This window comes from Camelus ferus, chromosome 12, assembly GCF_009834535.1.
Source record: "Camelus ferus isolate YT-003-E chromosome 12, BCGSAC_Cfer_1.0, whole genome shotgun sequence".
NCBI lineage: Eukaryota > Metazoa > Chordata > Mammalia > Artiodactyla > Camelidae > Camelus > Camelus ferus.
Genome location: NC_045707.1, coordinates 38,843,745 through 38,867,088, shown reverse-complemented (window position 1 = coordinate 38,867,088; position 23,344 = coordinate 38,843,745). Strand labels below are relative to the sequence as shown.

Genomic DNA, 23,344 nt, shown 5'->3' with positions numbered 1-23,344 from the left:
ATTATGCTTTTCTCATTTCTATAGCTTCCAGCTTCGTTTCTATTTAGAGTAGGACCTTTCAATATTTCTTTTAGTATAGATTTAGAATTACTGAATTCTTTCAGTTTTTGCTTGTCTGTGAAATTCTTTCTCTCCCCTTCTACTTGAAAGGATAGTCTTGCTGGATACTGTATCCTAGGTTGCAGCTTTTTCTCATTCAGAATTTTGAATATATCTTGCCACTCCCTTCTGGCCAGCAGTGTTTGTGTGGAGAAATCAGCTGAAAGCCTTATGGGGGTTCCCTTGTAACTGACTCTTTTTCTCTTGCTGCCTTTGGAATTATTTATCTTTAGCTTTGGCCATTTATGTCTTGGTGTAGGTCTGTTTGGGAAGTTCTTGTTTGGCACCATCTTTGCTTCCTGTACTTGGATATGTGATTCCTTCTTTAGGTTTGTGAAGTTTTCAGTCATGATTTCTTCAAATTCCTTTTCAATCCCCTTTGCTCTTTCTTCTCCTTCTGGGACCCCTCTTCTGCATAGGCTGGCACACTTTATATTATCCCACAGGTCCCTTATATTGCTGTCATTGGTTTTTACTTGCTTTTCTGATTGACTTCTGCTGTCCTGTCTTCTCAGTCACTTATTCGTTCCTCTGCATTATCTAGTCTGCTTTTGTCTGCCTTTAGCTTGGCTCTTGTCTCAGCCATTGAGGTTTCTGTTTTTAATTGGCTCCTCTTTATAGTTTCTATTTCTGTTTCATAGTATTCTCTGTCTCTATTCATAGTCTCTCTTATTTCCTTCAGTGCTTTTATCACCCCCTTTTTGAAGTCATGATCTAGTAGACTGTTGAGATCTATCTCATTGTTCATTCTTTGAGGGGACTTCTCCTGTTCTTTTAATTGGGAGTGGTCCCTCTGCTTCATTTTACTTACATTTCTCTGACTCTATGGATTTAGGAGTATCAGTTATCTACTGTGGTCTTGGAGGGCTGTTTTATTTTTTTATTTGTTTAAATAAGTGGGAGCATTCCTGTGTAGACTGCATCTAATAGTTTTGTTGCAAGGGCTGTTCTTAGTATGGATGGTTGCCACCTCTTCCGTGTGTGTTGGCTGTTATCCCTTTGATTGGGGGTGTGATTGGTGGTGTGGTAATCACCTGCCCTGATTGTTGTTGTCGAGTGCAGCCTCCTTTTTTGTTCTGTGGTTGTCACAGCCTTGATAGGGGCTGGGTCTGCTGCCCCTGTTGCTGGACTAGAGGCTTCTAGACCCATTTCTGTGCTGTGGTGTGTGGTAGGCAGGGTTGGAGCACTTCAGCTGGAAAGAAGAGTCACTGAGTACCTCCGCAGGAGATGTCCCATTGGGAGGTGCTCTCTATTGTCTGTCACTTTATGCGGGTTTGCTTACGAAGTACTCTTTGTTGACAATGCTGTTGTCCCCGCCTTAGCTGCGGGAATGTCAGCCATCTGCTCTAGTGTCCCCCTGGTTCTGGGCCCCAGGACCACCAGTGCAGATCCACCAATGTCAGGTGCCAGGACCTGCCGTAGCAAGCATGCAGTCGCACACCTGATTCCGTGGTGCACCACAGGGTCAACGCAGTCCCCAGCCACGCATCCACATCCGGTAAGGTAGGGTATGCCAGCCTGTTGTAAACCCGTACTTGCCTTGATTGTGCTCCAGAACTCTGCTTACTGCCTGTTCATCCCCAAGACACGGGTCCATGAAGGATCCAGAGACGGCACATTCGCCCTCCACCTGGGGCTGTAAACAAATCTCAGTCCCACCCGTAAAGTTGCAGGGCCACTGGGTATGGATTCAGCTTTCAGCCCCGCCTCCACACAGCAGTGATGGCTATGACTGAGCCCCAGCCTCTCTTCTTGGAGAACACCCCAACAATGGAGCCAGCGTCTATGGCACAGCTGCATTGCACCCCTCCCCTCCACGCACACCAGCAGCGGTGTGTTTTTAATGGGGTCCCAGGGCTGTTCTGTTCCGCACACACCCCAAGCCAGAGCTCACACTGTCCTCCAGTCCCCTGAGGCTGCCTCTATGCAGTGGACCCCAGCCCTCTGCCTGGGCTCCCCACTGATCTCTAGCAGCCAGTCCCGGCTTGTCCCTGCCGGCTTATGTCTAGGACTGGGGATTGCAGGGACCCTGTGATTCAGTTTCTCTTAGGGGCAGCCGCTTGGCAGACAGAACGTTCTCCTCCAAGCCTCAGAAGCTCCACTTCTGTCCCCGCTGACCTCCTAGCTGGAGAGGGGAAGTCCCAGCGTGAGGGTGCCTTTCTTCCCTGTGCTGCTCCCTCCCTGCAGAACCAGTGCTACACTGATTTTTTTCTTTTTTCCCTTTTTCTCTTACCGGATTTTGTGAGAATCCTCCTGTACTTTGAAACGAGACACTCTGCCAGAGTTCAATAGGTGTTCTGTGCGATTCAGTGGGTTTGTAGATGTGATTCTTGGTGTATTTGTGGGAGAGGGCGAGCTGTGAGTCTCTCTGCTCTGCCGTCCTGGCACCTCCCCCAGCTGATGAATTTAGATGTGCGCGTACCTGTAGTGCTCAAAGATGGTCTTCCTGTTGCACGATTATGATGATCTCAAATGGGCCATCCTTGGACAAGGGAGAAGGCAGCAAAGCAACTGAGACAGACAAAAAGTCTTAGTACCAGAGAGGCATTAACATGTTGGCACAAAGCTAGTCACACTCTTTTCTAAGTCCTGCAAGTATTGGGCATTGCATGCCTGTCACTGAGACAGATCAATATTTGGGCTGTGTCCTAACAGCCCTGGAGGAGGGAAATGAGTTGAACTCACATCTTTCATGGTGATGTAAATATGATCAGGCTGGAGCAGCCTGAGACAAAGGCGTCTGGGTAAAAGTGTTGGAAATGGCTCCTTGGGGGCCCAGGTGTGTGGCTGAGGGAGTGGTGGGGTGGGAGGAGGGCTCTGAGGCCCCATCTCAGAGCGGGCTTCACCTCTCCTCCTAGTGAAAGACACAACATTCAGGAATGAAAACCCAAGGGAATATACCCTTTGAACAATACGGAAATGGGGTATTACTGAAACATGCTACTTGAGTAAGAAATAGACTAACCTTCTGGGGTATCTCCCATCCAGCGTTCACTTTCTCTGAAATTCCACGCATGCTGTGCTGTCTGTCAATACATATTAATAGCTAATCTCTTTACAGCTAGAAAATTGCTCTTTAGACCTCCAATTTACTTAACAGCTGCCAATCCAAGTTGCCTCCACTTGCTTCTATCCATCTCCGATGTCAGTGAGATATTGAATCGCCTGGAGCCAGGCACTTTGCACAGATGACAAATGTGTTGGATGTTAAATGCAGAACCTGCTCATGTAAAAGAGATGTTTGATCAGCAGTTTTCAAAACGGGACACAGGACCACCAGCCTTGGAATTGGCCTGGTAGGATCTCTGGGGCACCTGTCAAGAGCACGTACTGGGGACAACCAGACCAGCTGAGTCAGAATTTCTCAGGGTGGTGTCTAGGAGTCCACATTTCACTAAACGCCCATGTGATTCTTAAACACACTGAAGACTGAGAGGTGCTGCTAGACAGAAGAAGGCAGGGTAGCGTGCTTGCTGTACTGCTGGCCACTACTGAAGCCACAGGCTGCGATGCTTATAATGACAGAGAGAAGTCCTGTTTACAGAGTGCCTGCTACATGCGAGGCACCACACTAAGCACTTTCCTTGTAGGCTCTCCCTGAATCCTTTCAACAACCCTGAAAGGTAGACACAAGAGTCCCAATTATTGTCCCCATTTTCCAGATGGGGGAACTAAGACCTCAAGAGATCAAGTGATTTGGGCAAAATGTTAGTAGTAGGGACATTCTGGTGAGTCTAGGAGGAGAATCAGAAAGAGAATCAATGAAGCCAGTTGGTCCAGGGAGGGAGAGACCAAAAGGAGAAGCTGGTGCGTCATGGCCCTACCTTAGAAGATCATCACCCTCTAGGAGGCCAATCGGGGTGGGGTGCTGTCAGCCACCTAGGCTGGGAGAGGGGCACTAGAGGAGTGGGCTCTACCCTCCTACCTCCTGGCTGCCAGCAGTGACTTCCGAGGGCCCCAAAGCATCAGTCAGCCAGGTGTACATTCCACCCACCCTCTGACTTCTGCTTTCCCAGGAAATCCAGCCTCCCAAGCAGTGTGGGAGCCACATCCCTTCCCCACCATTGTCCCTGTTCCGGGCTTCCATTCATCGGACACCGGTCCAGCTTGGCAGCAGCCCCATCCCTGCACCCTGCCCAAGCCTCCGGAAGTCCAAACAGCTGATCTGAGATGGAAATGAACCCTCTCCAGCCGCACCTGGCCAGGCTGAAAGGGAGCCCTGGCAGCACGCACCCTGCAACAAACCCTCCCAAAGCAGCCCTTGGCAACAGCACCCTCTCAAATGAGTCCCCTCCTCCTGCTTCCTGGCCTCGCCATTCAGGTGGAAAGTGCCAGTCCCCCCCCCCCACCAACACTCGTCAAACGCTGTTGCAGACACCCCGAGCCCATTTCCACCCGGTGCCAAGCTCCCCAGATGCTTGTCTCTTGGCCTCCGGCCTCTGGGCTGATACTGAGCTCTTGTATTGCAGCTGCAGGATCTGTGCCAAAAACCCTCCATGGGAAGATGGGCTGGGGCTGTAGGTTTAGGCACCAGGAACCCCAAGCCAGCTCATCAGCTATTTTTCAGCCTTTAAAATCCATGCCATCCCAGGATCATTCTTCATCCATTCATTCAGCAAAGCTTTGAGTGTCTCACTTGTCCAGGGCACTGAGGTTACAAGAGTGAACAAAAAAGTGAAAACCACCTGCCCTCTCAGCGTTTATGTTCTGGAAGGGGAGAGACACATAAAATGAGCAGATTGTGAGGAGAGTGTTAGAAGGAGGTATGACAAAGAAAAGTGAAGCAGGAAAGGGGATGTAGATGGGGATGGGGAGAGCCGAGGTTCTCATGGTAACAACTGCATTCTGGAACTTCTGCAGCCTGGCCTGAATTTTTCTTCCCCTCTCTTGCTTACAGTTCTGTTAACTGAGCCGGGCAGCTGGGCAGGAGGCAATAGTGGTGGGAGCTGCTCGGAACAGCCAGTTGCAAGAGGGCACCTCCTGACTAGCATCACACACCTGGTGGCCCTCAGGCAAACCCAGCCTAAACAAGTTTTTTAAAAATTTTAAAAACACCATTTAAAAAATTTTTAAATTATAGCTAACGTTCAAGAACGCAGATTACACAGAAGATCGGGTCTTCTGGCTTACCTTGAGAATCTGAAATGTCCTGAAAGACCAGTTCCCCATTTCCTCATGCCAACATGAGTGAGATTTAAGTGGCATCTCTTACCTTCTGTGGTCCAGGGGCTCCCTGCTGTCTCCGGAGGGCAACTGGGTTTGTCACCTAAACCCAGGTCACCAAATTTAAACCCTGGATACAAAGGAAGGATCTTAACCAATAGTCTGAAGCAACCCTCTGCTTGCTTGTTTCTGCTTACAAAGCTCCCAAGGTCAGAACGCAGCTCAGAGCCTTAGCCTCACCTGTGGCCTTGTCAGCTGAGCCTGGCTCGGGGGCTGCGTCCAGAGGTCAGCACCCTCCATCGCCCAGGGTCTCCTGTACCCCTGCCTCACCTTCCAGAGCTCAAAATTCTTCCCATTCCTTGTACCTTTTCCTTTGCTTTGGAAAGATAAGTAAAGCTCCTGCAGAGATTCAGTCCTTGTAATCAAACAGGTGATTCCCTAGTGACAAGCTGAAACCCTAAGAAACCAACTTCCCTGGCAATGTTACATCACTTCTTTCCTAAACTCTTTAAGGTTTGTAACAGGTGCAGACTAGATCGTTTCTTGAAAGGCTCAATATTTTTCTCCTTTATTTCCTAAACATAAATGTTTTTAAGCATTATAGACTTCCTAGTGGTTCCCTAAGGATGCAGCCAAAGATGTCAGAACTGTGGCCTTCTAGACCTTTGATCTCTGGCCCTACAGAATGGAAAAACCCTTTGTCTCAAATCTGAAGACAGGAAGGTGGAACTTGCCCAAGATCCCACACCAGTCACTCCTCAAGTCCACTGTGTGCTTTAGTTTACAGCTGCTGGCATCGGAGCCTCTAAGGCAGTAGGCCCCACCTGGGCAGCTTTCGAATACCCAGGGAGCTGGTCACACACCCAGAGCAATCACATCAGAGCTCTGGGGTGGGCCCCTGGCCCCAGTGGTATCTAAAGCTCCCCTGTGAGCTCCCGGGGTTGAGACCCATGGCTCCAGCGCCTGCCCTGGCAATGGTAACTCCCAGGTGGGCCTGCAGACCCTGAGGGGGCTGCACAGTGCAGGGTCTCCAGGCACAACCTGCCTGGATTTGAACCCCAGCCCCAGCTCCCAGCTCCCTAAGCTCAAGCAACTTACTTAATTCTCCCTGTGCCTCAGTTTCATCATCCGTAAGCTGGGGGTACTGATGTACCTATCTGTCAACTGTGAGGCTTTAACAGTGGCTGGTACATAGTAAGTGCTCAGTAAATGGTAGCTACTATAAATATGGGCCTCTTTTTCCCTCTGGATGTGGTTTCTTCAGTGATTCCTCGTGACTAGCCTTTCTCATGAGAGTTTAGGAGTTTCTATACCAGAAGGAAATATAATGGAATCATAGCAAATCAGACCATTGGGTTTTCCTCTCCCTCTTCTGGTTCTAAAATCAACAGGGTGATGGCAGTGCCACTGAGATGCTTGAAGGGGTTCTGTATTAGGATTATTCAAGTGGACAGTTGTTAATGGCAGCTTCTGCCTTCAAATTTACCTTTTTCTCCAGGTTTCCATTTCTCTGCATCTCCCCAACCCAGGGCTGTAAAATGGACCGGTTGCTCCTCCCTCCCTTTGGGTTCTTGTGTCTGAAAGAAATTGTAAACACCACAGAAGATGTTTTAACTTAAGGGAAACCAGCTTGCCTTCCTTTCAGGATGAAATGTAATAGTTTTAAAGACTTTTTCAAATGTCCCCTAAATTTGGTCCTTAAACTAATTATAGTTGCCGTTTTAAATGTCTGAATTAAAAAGAGACATCTACAATGAGCACGCAGGACCCGGCCCAGAGCCTGTAGCCATATTCACAGTTTCCTAGAGTCAGCCCTCCTCTGCCCTAATTTATGTTCTGGGGAGATCAGAGGGAGGTGCAGGCGGTCGGGGCTGGAGCTGGAGCTAGAGGTAGAGGTAGAGGGAGGAGCTGCTTGGCAGGCCGACGCCCAGTTCAGCTCTGTGTTCTGTAATTAAGAGTTGCTCTGACCTGGTGAAAGATGTCCGATTACAGGCCTTTCCTCGGCGTGTGAAGATGTGGTTCTCAAAGTGTGGTCCCTGGACCAGCAGCATCTGCATCCCCTGATGTTCTGGGCTAAGCTGTGCCCCACACCCCCATACCTCAGAATGTAATCCTGTTTAGGGACAGGGCCTTTAAACAGGTGACAACTAAACCAAGGTCATTAGAGTGGGCCCTAATCCAGTGGACTGGTGTCCTTGTAAGAAGAGGAAGAGACGCGGCAGGTAAAGATGCACAGACGGACGACCCTGTGAGAAGGCAGACGTATGCAAGCCCAGGCGAGGCCTCAGGAGACCCGTTCCTGCACCTCCAGAATGCTGAGAAAGGTCGTCTCTGCCGCGCAAGCCGCTCGGTCTGTGCTGTTTGGCTGTGGCGGCCCTAGCAGACTGATAAGCCGAGAACTGGCTAGAAATGCACATTCTCAGGCCCAATCCTCCTGATTTGGAAACTTGGGGTGGGAGCCAGCAAACTGCATTTTAACAGGCCCTCCAGGGGGCGGCCATGCATGCTAAAGGCTGAGAAACAGTACTGTTAATACCTGGTGGGAACCAGTCCAGAAAAAGATGACACGTGGTTGGAAGTAAGAGCTGGTCTGCTAAATATAAATCTTCCTTTAGGAGGCTCTGGAGAAGTCCTGGTGGGATCCTTAAGTGGGACGGTGGGTGTGAAAGTGTCCTTTGAATGCTGAAGTGTTCTGTGGACATTGGGTGGTGGTGACGCCTAACACTAGTATTCGGTGAAGAAAGCAACCCTCTGAAAACTCTAACAGGAGCAAATTGAATCCAGAAATCTCCCTCCTCGACTGAAATTTCTGTCTCTTAAGATCTTGTACATTTTCTGCCCCAAGCAATTGGAATGTTTCTCCTTCCCAAGAACAAAAGCAAGGAGATTTAATCACATTTACCCTTTTGTCCCTGCTCCTAGGAAGCCCACCTCTAGAAAAGATCCTTAATCACAGCCCTCTTAGATTTGTTTTTTCCTATTTCAGTTGTATACTACACATATCCTCTGTTATGGTCTCTTCAAATACCTTTGAGAAAAGAAAAAAGGGAGAGAAAGGGAATAAAAAAGGGAAAAGATTGATTTCACAGCTCAGATAATTATCAGAACAACAAACCTTGTTTGTAAAATTGATAAACAACTGGAGAAGGCAGATGTTTCTTCCAGTGACAAGGGAGCAAACTGTTCATCAGTGAGTGCTCGTCACCCCCCTGTCTTCCTGATTCCCCAACTGGTACTCAGGGAACCTCTTAGTTGCTAGAGAGTTGGGACTATTACAGAAGCTCCTGTGAACCCTGCTTGGGGACAACTGTGGAGGTGACATGATCAGCTTTGCATTTTCCTTAAGGTTAGAAATCACTATTTACCTGATCACAGTTTCTAACTGGCTCTTGACCCTAGTAACAAAAATGGAAATATCTGGAACAGCCCAGGCTGCTATGCAAAATCTCTACCGGAAAAGCGAACCCTCCTACTCTGTTGGTGGAAAGTGTAATATGGTGTAGCCACTGTGGGGAACAGTATGGAGGTTCTTTAAAAAACTAAAAACAGAGTTACCATATGACTCAGCAATGCCATTCCTGGGCATATATCCAGAAAAGAAAGATGAAAACTCTAATTCAAAAAGGTACATGCACCCTAATGTTCATAGCAGCACTATTTACAGTAGCCAAGACATGGAAGCAACTCATGTCCACTGACAGATGACTGGATAAAGAAGTTGTGGTGTATCTATATACAATGGCATACTACTCAGCCATGAGAAAGAATGAAATAATGCTACTTGTAGCAACATGGTTGGACCTAGGGATATTAAACTAAGTGAAATAACTCATAGAATGACAAATATATAGTATCACTTATATGTGGTATATATATCACTTATATATCACTAAAAAAATGATACAAATGAACTTATTTACAGAACAAAAACAGACTCACAGACATAAAAAACAAACTTATGGTTACCAAAGTGGAAAGGGAGGGGATAAATTAGGAGTTTGGGATTAAGAGATACACATTACTAGATATAAAACAGATAAACAACAAGGACCTACTACTGTATAGCACAGGGAATGATATTCGATATCCTGTAATACCCTATAATGGAAAAGAATCTGAAAAAGTCTATGTGTGTGTGTATATATATGTATATATATAAAAAACTGAACCACTTTGCTGTATGCCTGAAACTAACAACACTGTAAATCAACTATACTTTAATAAAAATAAATAACATTTTAAAAAAGAAAGCAATCTCTCCTGCCCCATCTTGGCAACAGTGGTGAAGCCTTCCTCCCTTCCTCTGACCCGTCCATCCAGGCATCCCCTTGAATCTTGGTTTGAGAAACTTGGATTAAAGCATCCACATATATAACTCCCAGGGGTCTGAGTTGTGTATGAGAACTAAATTAATTTCACATTTTTATTTTGTGTTTTTATTTGTATTTGTGTAAAAGTTAAAGCATTTCTGGATTATCGGGGCCACCCCTTATAACCTAGTCCTGCCACGTGAGATTATGGCATATGTGTTCACTGATTGTCTCAATGGTACCACGTAGCTCCGTTTTTATTGTCTTGGGCTAATTAGAAATAGGCAGAGACAAGAAATACATAAATGATGCATTTGTACCAAGTAAAAGTCACTGTGCTATTACAGGGTGCTGGATTTTACAGTAACTAGAAAGGAGAAGGTGGTGGGAAAGAAAGTGAGGAGCACTGAGAGGAGGGACGCCTTACTGCAAAGAGCCTGTCCCAGGTGGACAGCAAGCACCCTGCCTGTTTTAAGCGGGGCTTTGGTTCCAGTAAAACAACATCATCCGTCAGGTTAATGTTGTTCATTTGAATGTTTCTGTTTGTTTTGGTCTTGTAGTTGTATACCTAGTTTTATATTTATGCGTATTTTAGTAACATTGTATTTTAATAGGTTAAGTCAACACTAGCCTGGAATTATTTTAAAATAAAAAGGTAAAACAAGTTAAAACGTTTTGTTAAAAATTTCAACATCAGAGGCCTCGGTGAATTTCCTCCTCTGAGAAGGGGCCCGGACACGTCCCAGGATTGAGAATATGCTTATACTCTGAACCTGAGTCCTCCTGAGGGAAATGGTGCTGCCTCGCTGTGGCAGATGCACCATTTGCCACCTAAACTGCCGTGGAGAAGAAGGAAGTGGAAGAGAAAGGAACCTCAAATACCACATTTCAAAGCCCCTTTGAGTTATTTTTTGTCTCTGCAATTGGACGTAAAATGACACTGTGGTATCGTTTCCATTTTTCATGGCTTTGTGGTCCTGAATGCAATATTAACTGACATGCCACCTCCCCAGGGATTCAGATGGCCAGAAAATTGGCTCCAACTGAAAAGAGCGGGGCTGGGGGGTCGGGGAGGGAAAAGGAGATCCTCTCGTTTCTCTGCTCATTTAGCAATTTATTGCCTTCAGAACTGCCCAGCAGTGAGTCAAATGGGCAAAGTTGATGGACCCTTTTTCCTCCCTAGTCCTTCTGTTTCCTTTAGGACAATTTTGGTTTAGTTTGGTTTTTAAGTGCCATGAATGCTCCTTTTAAGTGATGAGTACTGCTCAGAAGTCAGGAAATGCAAAAGTCAGAGTTTTACTATTCAAAATAAATATTAATTGAATGCCATGACCTAGGGCTGGCCTGCAACAAAATTACAGAGCTTTCACCAGAAAGTTGTCTTTGAGATTTCTGGCCTTCTTTTTTGGATTTTTTTTCTTCTTTCATAAGGAATGCATATGTGTTAACTGCTTCCTGCACATTGTACCCCATCCAAATTCTGAACTAGACTTGATCTTATTTTCTAAACGCCAAACCACACCTTTTCTGATTTAATCAGCACCCCTGCAGGCTACGTGGTACTGTTCCCATTTTGCAAGTGATAGAACTGAGGCTTAGAAAGTTAAGGGCCTTGCCCAAGCCTAGGTCTCCTCATCTCAGACCGCAGCTACTTACTGCTCTAACACCCTTTCCTTACTCTTCTGTGTAAAAATATTGTCGTGTATAATGTCAGCTTCTCTTACACATTTATGTTTTACTGTAATTTGCTCAAAGTTAGTGACTGAAGGCCTGGCTCCTGTATTAGTTTCCTAGGACTGCCGTAACAAATTACCACCAACTTGGTGGCTTAAATAACAGGAATTTATTCTCTTACAGGTCTAGAGGCTAGAAGTCCAAAATCAAGGTGTCAGCAGGGCTGTGCTCTCTCTAACGGCTGTATGGGTACACCCTCCCTTCTCCTTCCCCTTTCTGGTTGTTCCCAGCAAGCCTTGGCGAGTCCTGACTTGTAGATACCTCACTCCAGCCTCTGTCATCACCTGCCTTCTCTATGTGTCTCTGAGTCACTGTATTCTCTCCTGATAAGGACACTAGTCCCTGGACGATGGCCCAACTTAACCCAGGATGACCTCATTTAACTAAGCGCATCTATAAAACACCGACTGCCAAATAAGGTCACATTCTGAGGCCCCCCTCCATGAATTTGGGGGGATCACTGTTCATCCGAGTACAGCCTCTACTAAGAATGTTCTGGCATCTATGAACAATTGGGAAGTTTCTCTAGTTAAAGAGGGGCCTCCCTACTGTCCTTATCAAGTATCCCTGAAGAGATCATTAACCAATTCATTCATTCACTCAACAAAGACTTACTGATCATCTACTACGTGACTTGCACTTTTGCAAGCACCGGAGAGGCCGCTGTGGAATGACGAAGTTCACATTTCATGCTACTTATACTAGACAGGGAGACCCCCGTGCCAGTGTGGTCTGGAAGTATGGCAGCACAGGGTGGGCACCGCAGGGCTTCCTCACAGGCTCCAGAACTCACTCGTCATCACTTCCACCACATGCTCCTAGTCAGAGCAAGTCACAGCCAGCTGGAGTCAAGGGGCTGGAGCAATGGACTCTACTTCTTGATGGGCAGAGTGACAGTGTAGGGTTGCAGAGGGGAGTGGCCATCAGGAGGGCACTAGCGACTCCTTTGGGATTTTCCACAGTTACTGGTAAAGCTAAAGTAGCCAAGACACTCTTGTTATTTGCACATGGAACTGTCAAAGCATTAGCACTGTGTCTTGGTTTGCTTCCATCCCTTGAGTGTGGACATTTCCAGTGATGATAACATCGAGTTCAAAGAATTGCTGGGAAGATTAAAGACAATGTATTTCAATAAACTATGAAGGTGCCTTACACAGAGTAGCTCCCCCTACTGTCTGCTGCTGTTTCACACCATCTGATCATCAACATCAAAATCGTTGCCCTGGGGACTATGACAGCAGACAGACACAGAGCCCTAAAGTAGGGTGTAGTGACTTCTCTCCAGTGGCGACCAGGATATCCCTCAATTACCCAGTAAACTCATCAGTGTTCCTAATTTAGGCCCACCCCAGTTGCCCTGTGCACATTCTAAAATGAACTGTACAGATTGTGGTTCAGAGTTGGAAACGCAGGGCAAGCTCTTTGCGTCCCACCCAAGCCTTGGCTCTACCAACTTGGCTGTCCAGGTGGTGGTGGTGGTGTATCACTGATCCTTCTGCATTCTCAGGACTCAAGGCCACCCACAGTCTGGCCCAGAGTGGGTGGTGGCCACACAAGGCCACCCACAGTCTGGCTTGGAGGCGGTGGTGGCCCTGTGGCTCTGAATCCCTGTGAAGCAAGCGTTCGCCCAATTTGAGAAAACCAAGCCTGAAGTACCCAGGGAAACTGCGCTGTAAAGGACACTCAGTGGGAGGGAGTTCAGAGGAAGGAGCCACTCTGCCACTTGTGTGGCAGGACCTTCGTGGATTGTCTGGTTTGTACCAGCAACAGTGGAAAGGGAAGGATCCCAAATGGGAATGGCTGGCACAAAAGGAAAAGAGTGAATAATTGCTTTCTTGGGAGCTCCCTCAGTTCTGAAGGGGGGAGGAGTGGGAAAGAGGCTGGAAAAGTCACTGGTGCTGGACTGTTAGGAACTCAGAAGATGAGCATATGGATGGTGACTCCATTCCTGGGGCAGGGAGCAGCCCCAGAGTGTCTATTCCATAGCCCTGGTGCCTCAGTTTCTCTAAAACTTAATTATTAATCATAATTAATATTAATATCTTTTATATTTAAAAGAAGAGCCACTTTGCATATTCAGGAAGGTAGATGGAGGCATAGCATTAAGCCAAACAACCATAAGGCATCTCCACTCCGTAAAATCTCTGAGTCTCTGGGATTAGAGACCAAGACAGTGGCACATCAGGGCAGCATGGTCTGTGGTCTCCTATTCTAGGTAGACTGTGAGAACTAGTTCAGGTTGCAAGTGAATGGCTTTGGGGGAGAAACTTTTGCTTCTAGAATTTAGAGGAGCACACACATCTTCCCCTGGGCCCCTACTGAGATTGCCAGCATTCTGGCCTGGTACCTCCAGGGCTGAGCCCTTCAGGAAACGGCTGTATCTCCCACGGATGCTGAGCATAGTGCCCTGTACATTGTGAGGTCTGAACACATGCTTGAATGGACAGGTCAATGGAAGAATATGGCAGAGAGGAAAAGCTCAAAGGTAATAAATACTCATATATGGTGGTTCCAAATACTATAATCCAGACTCAAACTGCATTATGCACCAAAGCAAACATACTGACTAATACAACAACAGTCCAGGAGTTGGGGTCTGGTTCCAACAATACACAGACCTAGGTATTCAGATGTCACTGGGAATGCACTCCCTTGTCTTTCAGCTCATCTCTCCTCTGCTCTCTTCATTCTCAGTCTAGTTCTCCCTGCATAGTGGCCCTCCTCCCTGTCTCCAAGCTCCAGGCTGCCATTCTCACAGCTCAGCATCTGGAGAGGAAAAGGAGTTGAGAATGAAAGAAAATGGGTTCCCAGAGGAATACTGAGGCACTGGCACTGAGGAAGCAAAAAGCAACAGATGTCCACAATGATGGCTTATAGCAAAACTGGATCCCCTTGCTTTGAAATAGATCAGTTAAATGCCAAAACTCCATGCTTTCTCCCTGCTGCAATCAAGGTGGGAGTACTAGACATCAGATTAGAGTGGGAAGTGGGCAGCTTTGGTTACCAGGAAGAACTGAGTTTGAATACTGACTCTGTCTCTTCCTGTGTGATCTAAAGCTAGTAACTTAACTTCTCTGAGCCTAAGTGCCCCTTTCTTTCCAGCTAGACTGTCAGCTCCATAAGGGCACTTACCTTGGTGTACGTTTTTCATTACTGCGCCCCCAGTGCCTAGCAGCATGTTACCTAGCACAGTGGCAGGTATTTGATACAGTTAAATAAATTAGTAATGGTTCAAGTGTGCTGTATGGAGAAAAGGAAAACTGTATATGAAGCTCTAGTAAAATGCCAGGCATGTAGACGGTGATGGAAAAGTTACAGGGCTGATCATTATTAATTACTCTCCAAAGGAAGTATGGTGGAACAAACAAAAAATAGTCGAGACAGCTGATGGAGAATTGGAAATGGAGAGGGGTCATTTAGGTTGTCAGCTGGGGCCGCCTTGGCCACCGTGGTTGTTGATGTGGCCAAGTATAAACATCCCACACAAGTACTGAGTTCCTATTCCTCTGTGTCCCCTCTGCAGCCGGAGCTCTCCAACACGGCCGTCCTGCACCAGATGCGGCGGGACCAGGTCACAGACACGTGCCGCGCCAACAGCGCCATGAGCCGCAAGCGGCGGGTGCTGACCCCCAACGACCTGAAGCACCTGGTGGTGGATGAGGACCACGAGCTCATCTACTGCTACGTGCCCAAGGTGGCGTGTACCAACTGGAAGCGGCTCATGATGGTCCTGACCGGGCGGGGGAAGTACAGCGACCCCATGGAGATCCCGGCCAACGAGGCGCACGTCTCGGCCAACCTGAAGACCCTGAACCAATACAGCATCCCCGAAATCAACCACCGCTTGAAAAGCTACATGAAGTTCCTGTTCGTCCGGGAGCCCTTCGAGAGGCTGGTGTCCGCCTACCGGAACAAGTTCACGCAGAAGTACAACACCTCCTTCCACAAGCGCTACGGCACCAAGATCATCAAGCGGCAGCGCAAGAACGCCACGCAGGAGGCGCTGCGCAGAGGCGACGATGTCAAGTTCGAGGAGTTCGTGGCGTACCTCATCGACCCGCACACCCAGCGCGAGGAGCCCTTCAACGAGCACTGGCAGACCGTCTACTCCCTCTGCCACCCGTGCCACATCCACTACGACCTCGTGGGCAAGTACGAGACGCTGGAGGAGGATTCCAACTACGTCCTGCAGCTGGCGGGAGTGGGCAGCTACCTGAAGTTCCCCAGCTACGCCAAGTCCACGAGAACTACTGACGAAATGACCACAGAGTTCTTCCAGAACATCAGCTCAGAGCACCAGACACAGCTGTATGAAGTCTACAAACTCGATTTTTTAATGTTCAATTACTCAGTGCCAAGCTACCTGAAATTGGAATAAAGGGCGGGGGTGGGGAGAGGGAGAGAATCCTGCTTTTTAATTTAAGATTTTTATTTGTCAAAAGAATTATATGGATATTGGGTTATTTTGTAAATTAATATTTCTTTGGGGGTGATGCTGCGAGCAGCATAGTGAGAATTATTTAAAATCCTTAGTAGGGAAAGACGGCTGTCTTTGCAGGGGAATAGGATGGGTGTCCTTGTTTTTAGACGTGAATACTGCAACACTGTCTCAGAGGTTTCTTTGCATTCTGGTGAAGTCCAGGAATCGCGCATCCCATAAATTCTAATTAATGTTATTTATAGTTATTTAAACATGGTCTCTGTACAGATTTCTTTCTGTGGCAGCAAGATTCTAATGTCTTTGGAGAAGAAATCTATGTTTCGTTCTATGCTTACAACAGCTCATGTGGGGGCATAAATGTTCTCCTTATGAACCGCTCAGCGAGTCACTGTGTGATAACAACCATTGTGATGTCTGTTGATGCCAACATTCTGGAAATTCTGCTCGAAATAAACAGAAAGAGCCATCTTTGCAAGGGACTAATTCCAAACCGATTTCAGTCAACCCCGAAGTCCCTCACACTTTGTAAAAAAAAAAAAAGTGATTCTTTTTAACCCAAGGAAAGAGCCATCTTTGCAAGGAGAGAGCTGATTGTGGCTTTTTTATTTCCCACCAGAATTAGCAGTCTGATAGAATAGGCTTTTCTACAGAAATTTCCAGCTGGCAGTGCCAGTTGTGATGAAGGCGAAGTGGCTGTTGCTTTATTTATTAAGCAACTACTATGTGCTCGGCCTAGATATGTGGATAGAGCAGTGAACAAAACCAATAATCTCGGCCCTCAAGAAGCTTTACAGGGACACAGAGTATCCAGCTCAACAATCAGCAAACCCCTGAAATTCATGGACTTACCGTGAGGCTTGGACTCTTCATGAACAACCCCAGAAGGTCCCTGACCCCTACAAATTTGCATTTTTCTATGGCCCAAATTTGAAAATCACATGCTTGGAGCAGGCCACTTAACTTGGTGAGTAATCCAAGCTCACTAGCCCAACACAGGAGATGACAAAAATGTTTCCTCTCATGTGCTCACTCCAGTTTATTGGTAGTATCTGCCTTTAAGCCCCAGAAGAGATTTGCCAGGCACAGCAGGGAAGAGTGCTGTGATTAACTGGTGATGTCTGCCTTGGGTAAGGGAAGGGGAATATTTGCCAGCCGCCGCCTCCTGTTATTTCCTGCCCAGCATTCAGGTCTCTGGGCAGAAGTGTTGTTTTCTATTCTTTGCCATGTAAAAGGTTGAAATTTTGTGGCTGGTCTCATACATTCAAGGATTTGCAAGGGTCTGGCATTTTTTACTCCTTGTGAAGTTCAGACGTGGAGTGTTTGTACACATATGCACGTGCAGAGCCCCTCCCAAGTCCTTCAGAGGCCGAGAGACCGCAGGCACCTTTGCGACCACCGGCAGTCAGCAGCAAGGACAGCCTTCTGTGATCATAATCCATGCTCCTTTACTTTGGAAGGCTGGAAACATTCCATTTCCCGCACCTTGCTAATTAACACGCTTCTCATGTCCAGCCATTTCTGATGCCTTGGTTGAAGTTTGAGCCACATCCCTCTTACAGCTAGGGAATGAGTCAGTAGCAGATACTGTAAATAATAATAATAGTTCTAATAATATGGGGAGGGTGGGATGGGGTGTGGGTCAGTTTTGCTTTGTTTTGTTTTTGATGCAGTGTATAGCACAGAGATGAGAATATTCTAAACAAACAAAAACGAATAATTTATTCACAGAAACTATTAAAATTGTATCATAAAGCTCACAGCCAGCTCAGTGAGCAGCAGCCGCCACGTCTCACCAAGGAAATTATTTTGTTGAATGTGAGTGAGGCGTGCACTTGAGAGGGTGGTCGAGGCTATTTACGAAAATGTTGTGTACCTTCTTCCATGCTCTCTCCCCTTTGCCAAGGGCACAACGACTGTACCCTTGATGGACAGAGGTTTATGCAATGTGTTTTACCAAGTGACAGACTTCAGCTGTCCCTGGAATTGTCCCTGGATCCTATTTCCAGTCAGGGGACACTGTCCTCAGGAACATGGCTTCTGCTGATGAAACAGGTTTCCAGCATTTCCTGATACTGTGCTTCACAGAACACAGATTCTAGGGACAAGTCGGTGTGATGCAAAATAAAGGTTTTGTGGTCAGATATCCTTGGGAAACAAAGTGAAGTCAGTTTCCTTTCTGCAGGACTTTTCAGAGCCTTGACATTGTGCTGTGCATTGGGAATCCCTAAGCGCACCACTGATTGAATCAAGCATTTCCTGACCTTATGTGAGCAGGATGCCTCTATCCTTGCAGATCATCTCACAGAGCTAGGGTTCCACAGATATCCTTTGGTTACCTTGCTTGGGCATATCTGAGGTCTTCAAGGATAAAAACTGCTTCCTTGATCACCCCTCTCCCTCCCCAAAATAAAACAGCACCACAGTTCCACCTGGTTTACAGCAACAGAGGTACTTCACCAAATGAATTCAACTTTTGCTTAAGCACTGATGGTTCTAATTCTGAATGTTACACGGGCCCCTCCCTCCCAAAGGGAGTGGAGAAGAGTCTCGGGTGGTGTGGGCAGGACCGAGGGGACAGGCACAGGTACAGCTGGTGCCCTTACTGTTCTAGCCTAAGGATGCTCAGAGCGAGCCGAGACAGCTCATCGCTTGACGACTGCTCCTTCAATTCCCTAGTTTGGAATTGTTCACTGTGTGCTTTTTGTTTTTTAAGTGGAAATTCACGTAGGTGTCCCAAGTTTTGTGTTTCCGCGTCGCGTACCGTTTTTGATCAGCTGCGCGAGCCGCTCCGTGCCCGGTGCAGATGCCTTCTTTCATGCCTTCTCTCTCTCCAGTGGGAAAGAGTATCCTTCAGGGGACGACCCGGCAGTCTGGTTCTGCAGTGAGGGGCTCTTTCTCCTCCTGTTGTGTTTTGTGTTCACATTTTATTTTCTAATGGCATAAAAATTAAAAAATTTTTGATTCAACTGTTTGGCAGAATGTAGAAAGTTCTCTGTGTCCTTGGTTTAAAAGGATCTATGGGTGAAAATGTGCCTGGAAAACAAAGTTCTTGGATTTTTTCTTTCTTTTTTTTTAAATTTTTTAATGAAAACTGTTTGGAAAATGCTTTCTATTGCATGCTTAGCTGGAGAAAAGTACAGGCAGGTGTCCCATCTCTCAGCCACTTTTCAGAGATGCTGCTGTGTTTTCAAAACCAGGTACAGAGTAGTATTTACAAGGATATTCCTGCTTAAGTGCTCCGTTTAGTTGGAAAACTCTAGAGTATTAGCCACAGGATTTGAATTCCTGCAGCTTCTCCAGACGCCCCTCTCTCTGCCTCCCAGCTGGTCTGGGAAGAAGGGCAGTCTGCTGACCTGTGGTGTCTCAGAGGGGACCTTCCTTCCTCCCTGTCCTGCCTGTTCACCTGGTTGGCGCAGGAGAGCAGTGGGCAGTAGAAACTTCCGTCGGACCAGTCCTCCTGGTGGCAAAGATGTGGAAGCACAAGGGTCTAACCCCTGCTGGCAGAAACTTCCCAGGACAAAAGCCGAGTCCTTCGCACCCTTAGCTAGTGGGGTCTGGACCAGTGCTGAGGTAGTGACTGCAAAAGTCCCTGTTCTGGCCAGAAACCGAGGGACTCTGTCCCTGGTGGGTGGTGCTCAGAGCAGATCTCTCACAGCCTGGTCCTCCCCAACACACACTGTCTAAGCTGCCCCATTCTGTGCGATCCTGGTGACCAGAAATCCCTTGCCCGCTCGTGTCAGCAGGACTGACCTCCCTCATCACTCCCCCAAGTTCCCACAGCCAGTCTTTCCTCCAGCCTTTTCCCATCACAACCAACTGGACCGTACGAGCAGGCAGCGGGATCTTCTACAACCAGCTTGACCCTTGGCAATTAACGGGCGAACTGCCAGCCTCCTACTCTTTGTCGGGTACAGAAGGGGCTGCCCGTACTATTTTCTTATGAGCATGCTCATCACGGCATATGGACATATAATTTAACATCTTTGTGGAGTGTGACTTTTTTTTTTTACATATTCGTATGCAGTAGAAGGCTTGTTGTAGAAAACTCTCTCTGTATCTTACTGTACTGTTCAAGAAAGAAAGCTGAAATTCTACATTGCCAACAAAAGCGTGAAAATGTTCATGAACCTTCCTCCAGGAAAAGCCATTCAAGCCTGATTATTTTTCTAAGTAACTTCAATTAAATTGAAGAAAAAAAAGAAGCTTCTCTCTGTGTACGGTTTGTTCATGGCTCATTGACAAAAGACTGTAGGGATGGGTGGGCTGTGTTCCTTAGCACGTGGGGGGCCCTGCTCGTGTGCATCAAAGGATGGAGAGGGACAGACAGAGATGCAGACCCTGTTGGCAGTCTTGGCCATGGTAAAGAACGCCACAGATCCGAACCCTTTCTTTTTAGCAGATGAATAGAAGCTTTCTTCATTTCTGTTTTGTCCATAAATTCTTTGTAGATCAATGCATGAGAAGGCCCACCATGATCACACAGGCCATTACCCATGTGAAAAATAAGGAAATAGGCCCTGGAAAACTAAAGGACACTGGTGGCAGGGCCAGTATTCAAACCTGGGCTCCTGTGCCTGCAGAGCCCCTGTGCTTGTGGCACTAAATGACGTGCCTCTCTGAATGACTGTCCACTACCCAGAAGTTACAGACCTGCCCTCCAGGCCCCAGTTTTCCAATTCCAAATCCATTCCCTTTCTGATGTCTCAGATAGCTTTTTTCAGTTCCATGGATGGACTTTTTTTAACTTTACTGATAAAAAATGTTTATTTGCCAGAGAAGAAATCACCTGCAAGGTTTTCCATTTTATCATACCCTAACTTCTCTAAACATATTATGTAAACATATCAGCATGAGAATATTGGATGAGGAGATACATCCCATTCTTCAACCTTTCAATATGGTGTATAATGTGTCTGCTCACCAACTGGTTCTGACCACCAGTGGCTCACCTCCCACCCATTCTGGTGTCATCGCTGTCCTTGCTCTGGTCTCATCTGGTTGGCAAATGGCCAGACCGTGGAGCTTAGTTTTCTTAAATTAATGGGACATGTGCTTACTCTCTAATGTGGTGAGTGGCTCTGAGTTTGTCATGCCTGGCCCTGTCTCGTCTGGGACACTGTCGTATCAGTGTGAAGCAAGGCTGGAAGAGGATATCCGGGTCTTAGTTTACTCCCCCTGGAGTAAGACTAAGATGCCCTCTTGTGTGTGGCCAGCTAATCATTATTTCTGATGGTGCCACGGGTGCCCTCAGGCTGACACTCAGACCTACAGAAACCAAGCCAAGGCCAGAGGTTATTACTGATCCACTACTAAGGGAACAAAAATAGCACCAGGCAGAATCATTCATATTCAACGCCAAAGTGTCCTTCCTTGGGAAGAGTGCTCATTCCTGAAGTTATGTCTCTCCTGCATTTTGGTATTCTTCCATAATGGCAGATGTTAATTGATATTAGAAAGTAAAAATATTGGCAATTTTATAACAGCCCCCCAAAGTCACTTCAGGTATTTTCTCAAAAAGTCATGATATCCAAAAAGACCAGAAGCCGTTGACCAAGAACGCATCTAAGGGGGCAGAGACCGTGGGGGCTTGGTGGAGAAAAGCACTCTGGGAAAATCCTTCCTGCACAACTCTGAGCTTTGCAGAGCCAGGTACCCACATCCTGCTGCTTCACCATGGGCCCTGGGGTCCTGGGATGACTTACAAGAAGTTCAAGACTGGTCTGGTCTACATTCAGTTCACCATAGGGAGTTTATCAGACATCTTGGGTCTGGGGTGAAGGGTAATTCCAGTATAAAACAAAAAAGGGACAATCTAGCAAGAGTGACATGAGAGAAAAAATCAACCAATCGAACAGCCTTTTCCCTGCTCCACCATCCTCTCCGGGTACCAGCTTCATCCTCATGTCATAACAACCCACAGAACAGTCAGAATGGGAGCAGCCTGCTGTTTCCAGATACGCAGCTGGCTGAGAACCGTTCACAAACATACTACCTCAGTCCCGTCCTCTCTGATACAAGCGAAACAGCAACATCTGACCTATGCCAAAGTTGAGATAAATAAGAACCCTTGAGATCGCAAACCTGCAGTTCATCCGCCAAGGAGTTGTTTGTACTCTAGAGATCATCCCTTCCTATTTGGGTTTCAGTTTCCTCAACTGTAAAATGACCAAATTGAGCTCTATCTGTCATTTTCAATTTTGGGGGGAAAAATGAGTCTCTTAAAAGTTTTTTTGTGTGCTGAACTCATATGTAAAATAGATGAAACGGAGATATTGTGATTGAATAGTTGGAGGCCCAGCTGAGCCTCTTTTTTCTGTAAAATGCCTGTGGACCTCAAGGGACCCCCTGCGGTTCTATGGAACAGTTTGAGAACCACTCAGTTAGAAGACCTTGGCACCTCCAGTGTTGACTTTCTCTAATGAGCTACCCAAATCCTCCTCTGCGCCTCTTTGTGGCTTCACACCAAAGAGGTCAATGAGCAATTAGACAGTACCACGGAAGTAAAAAGTGTTTCCAAGAGGGGATTAATTTCATTCCAATGCTGTTGCCTTAAGATGGAAGAAATAAGGAAAAAGAAAAAGGTAGAAGCAGCCTCAGAAAAGAAATGACTCTACACCCAGATGTAAGATGGGCGGAACCAGAGTTTACACTCCACTTTCCAAATGGTCTTCCAAGGATACACAGGCTCCAAATTTCTACAAACCTCCATTAATTTGAAATACAAGAGACTGGAACGAAAGTCTCTGTATTAATCTGCCTTTTATTTTTCAATATTTGTTTTTAAAAATAATAGAGCGTCTGGTTATGGGAGAACAGCAAGGGCTTTGGATCTCCTGTGGGTTTGGACCAGCCGGCAGCCAGAGGAGATTTTTTTGTGGCCACGTCCAGCCTTGGAGCTTTACCTGAGAGATCCAGCCAGAAACAACTCTGTGCCTGGAACCAAACTGGCCACAGGATGAAGGACAGATGCCTGAGGAAGCAACGAAGTAAGAAGGACCTGTGACTACAGTAATGATGCCTGAACACTGAGCTTCTCAGTACAAGAAGTACAGAATCAACTGCAGGTGGCTTGGAAGTGTCTGCTTTTACTGTAGTCTTTTCCAAAAGTATATGGGTTCATAAACAAAGCTGACCACGAAAGTGGCTAAATTTTACTAATTCATATAGTTTATTATATGACTTGTGTTAAATGCTTTCCATTCAATCTTCACAACAACCAACAAGGTAGATATTTTTTACTCTTTTTACAGATAAGAAAGCAGGTGGTTGGAATGCTTAAATAACTTGCCCCAAATTACTCATCTAATAAGTGGCAGAGCCAGGATTCAAACCCACATCTGGTTGACTCTCTAGCTTGTTGGAATCAGTATCACTGATGGGCCAACAGGGGAGGGGACCAGAAGTCTAAACCCTGGGGGTAATGATGCTACAAGCAGACATGGAGAGACATTAAACTTTAGCCAACGTGGCAAAAGCTGATGAAATACAGCTGAAAGAAACAAAGACAGGATAAAACAAGAGAGCAGGAAGACTAAAAGGGTAAACTTTACCCTAAAATAGTCACAGAAACTAGATGATCCATCTAAGTAAGTTGAGT

At 46.6% G+C, this 23,344-nt stretch overlaps 1 protein-coding gene and 1 long non-coding RNA gene across 7 annotated transcripts in view; one reads left to right on the top strand and one right to left on the bottom strand.

Moving 5' to 3' along the window:
• Positions 1 to 19,949, top strand: part of CHST11 (carbohydrate sulfotransferase 11) — a 249,545-nt gene extending 229,596 nt beyond the window's left edge. For all 4 annotated transcript variants that reach the window (XM_032493452.1, XM_032493451.1, XM_032493454.1 and 1 more), the window contains one exon: positions 14,830 to 19,949. In XM_032493452.1, the coding sequence (XP_032349343.1) occupies positions 14,830 to 15,684 (855 nt within the window). In that variant the 3' untranslated portion in view covers positions 15,685 to 19,949. The remainder of the gene's footprint in view (positions 1 to 14,829) is intronic.
• LOC116667688 overlaps positions 1,005 to 23,344 on the bottom strand; it is a 58,819-nt gene continuing 36,479 nt past the window's right edge. Inside the window, exons 3-7 of one of the 3 annotated variants that reach the window (XR_004324672.1) lie at positions 6,749 to 6,839; positions 5,312 to 5,392; positions 3,065 to 3,319; positions 2,333 to 2,953; positions 1,005 to 1,735 (exon numbers count right to left, since the gene is read on the bottom strand). This is a non-coding gene — a long non-coding RNA (uncharacterized LOC116667688). Of the gene's footprint in view, positions 1,736 to 2,332; positions 3,320 to 5,311; positions 5,393 to 6,748; positions 6,840 to 23,344 lie in introns of all 3 variants that reach the window. The other 2 variants (XR_004324673.1, XR_004324671.1) reach the window with 2 other exon arrangements.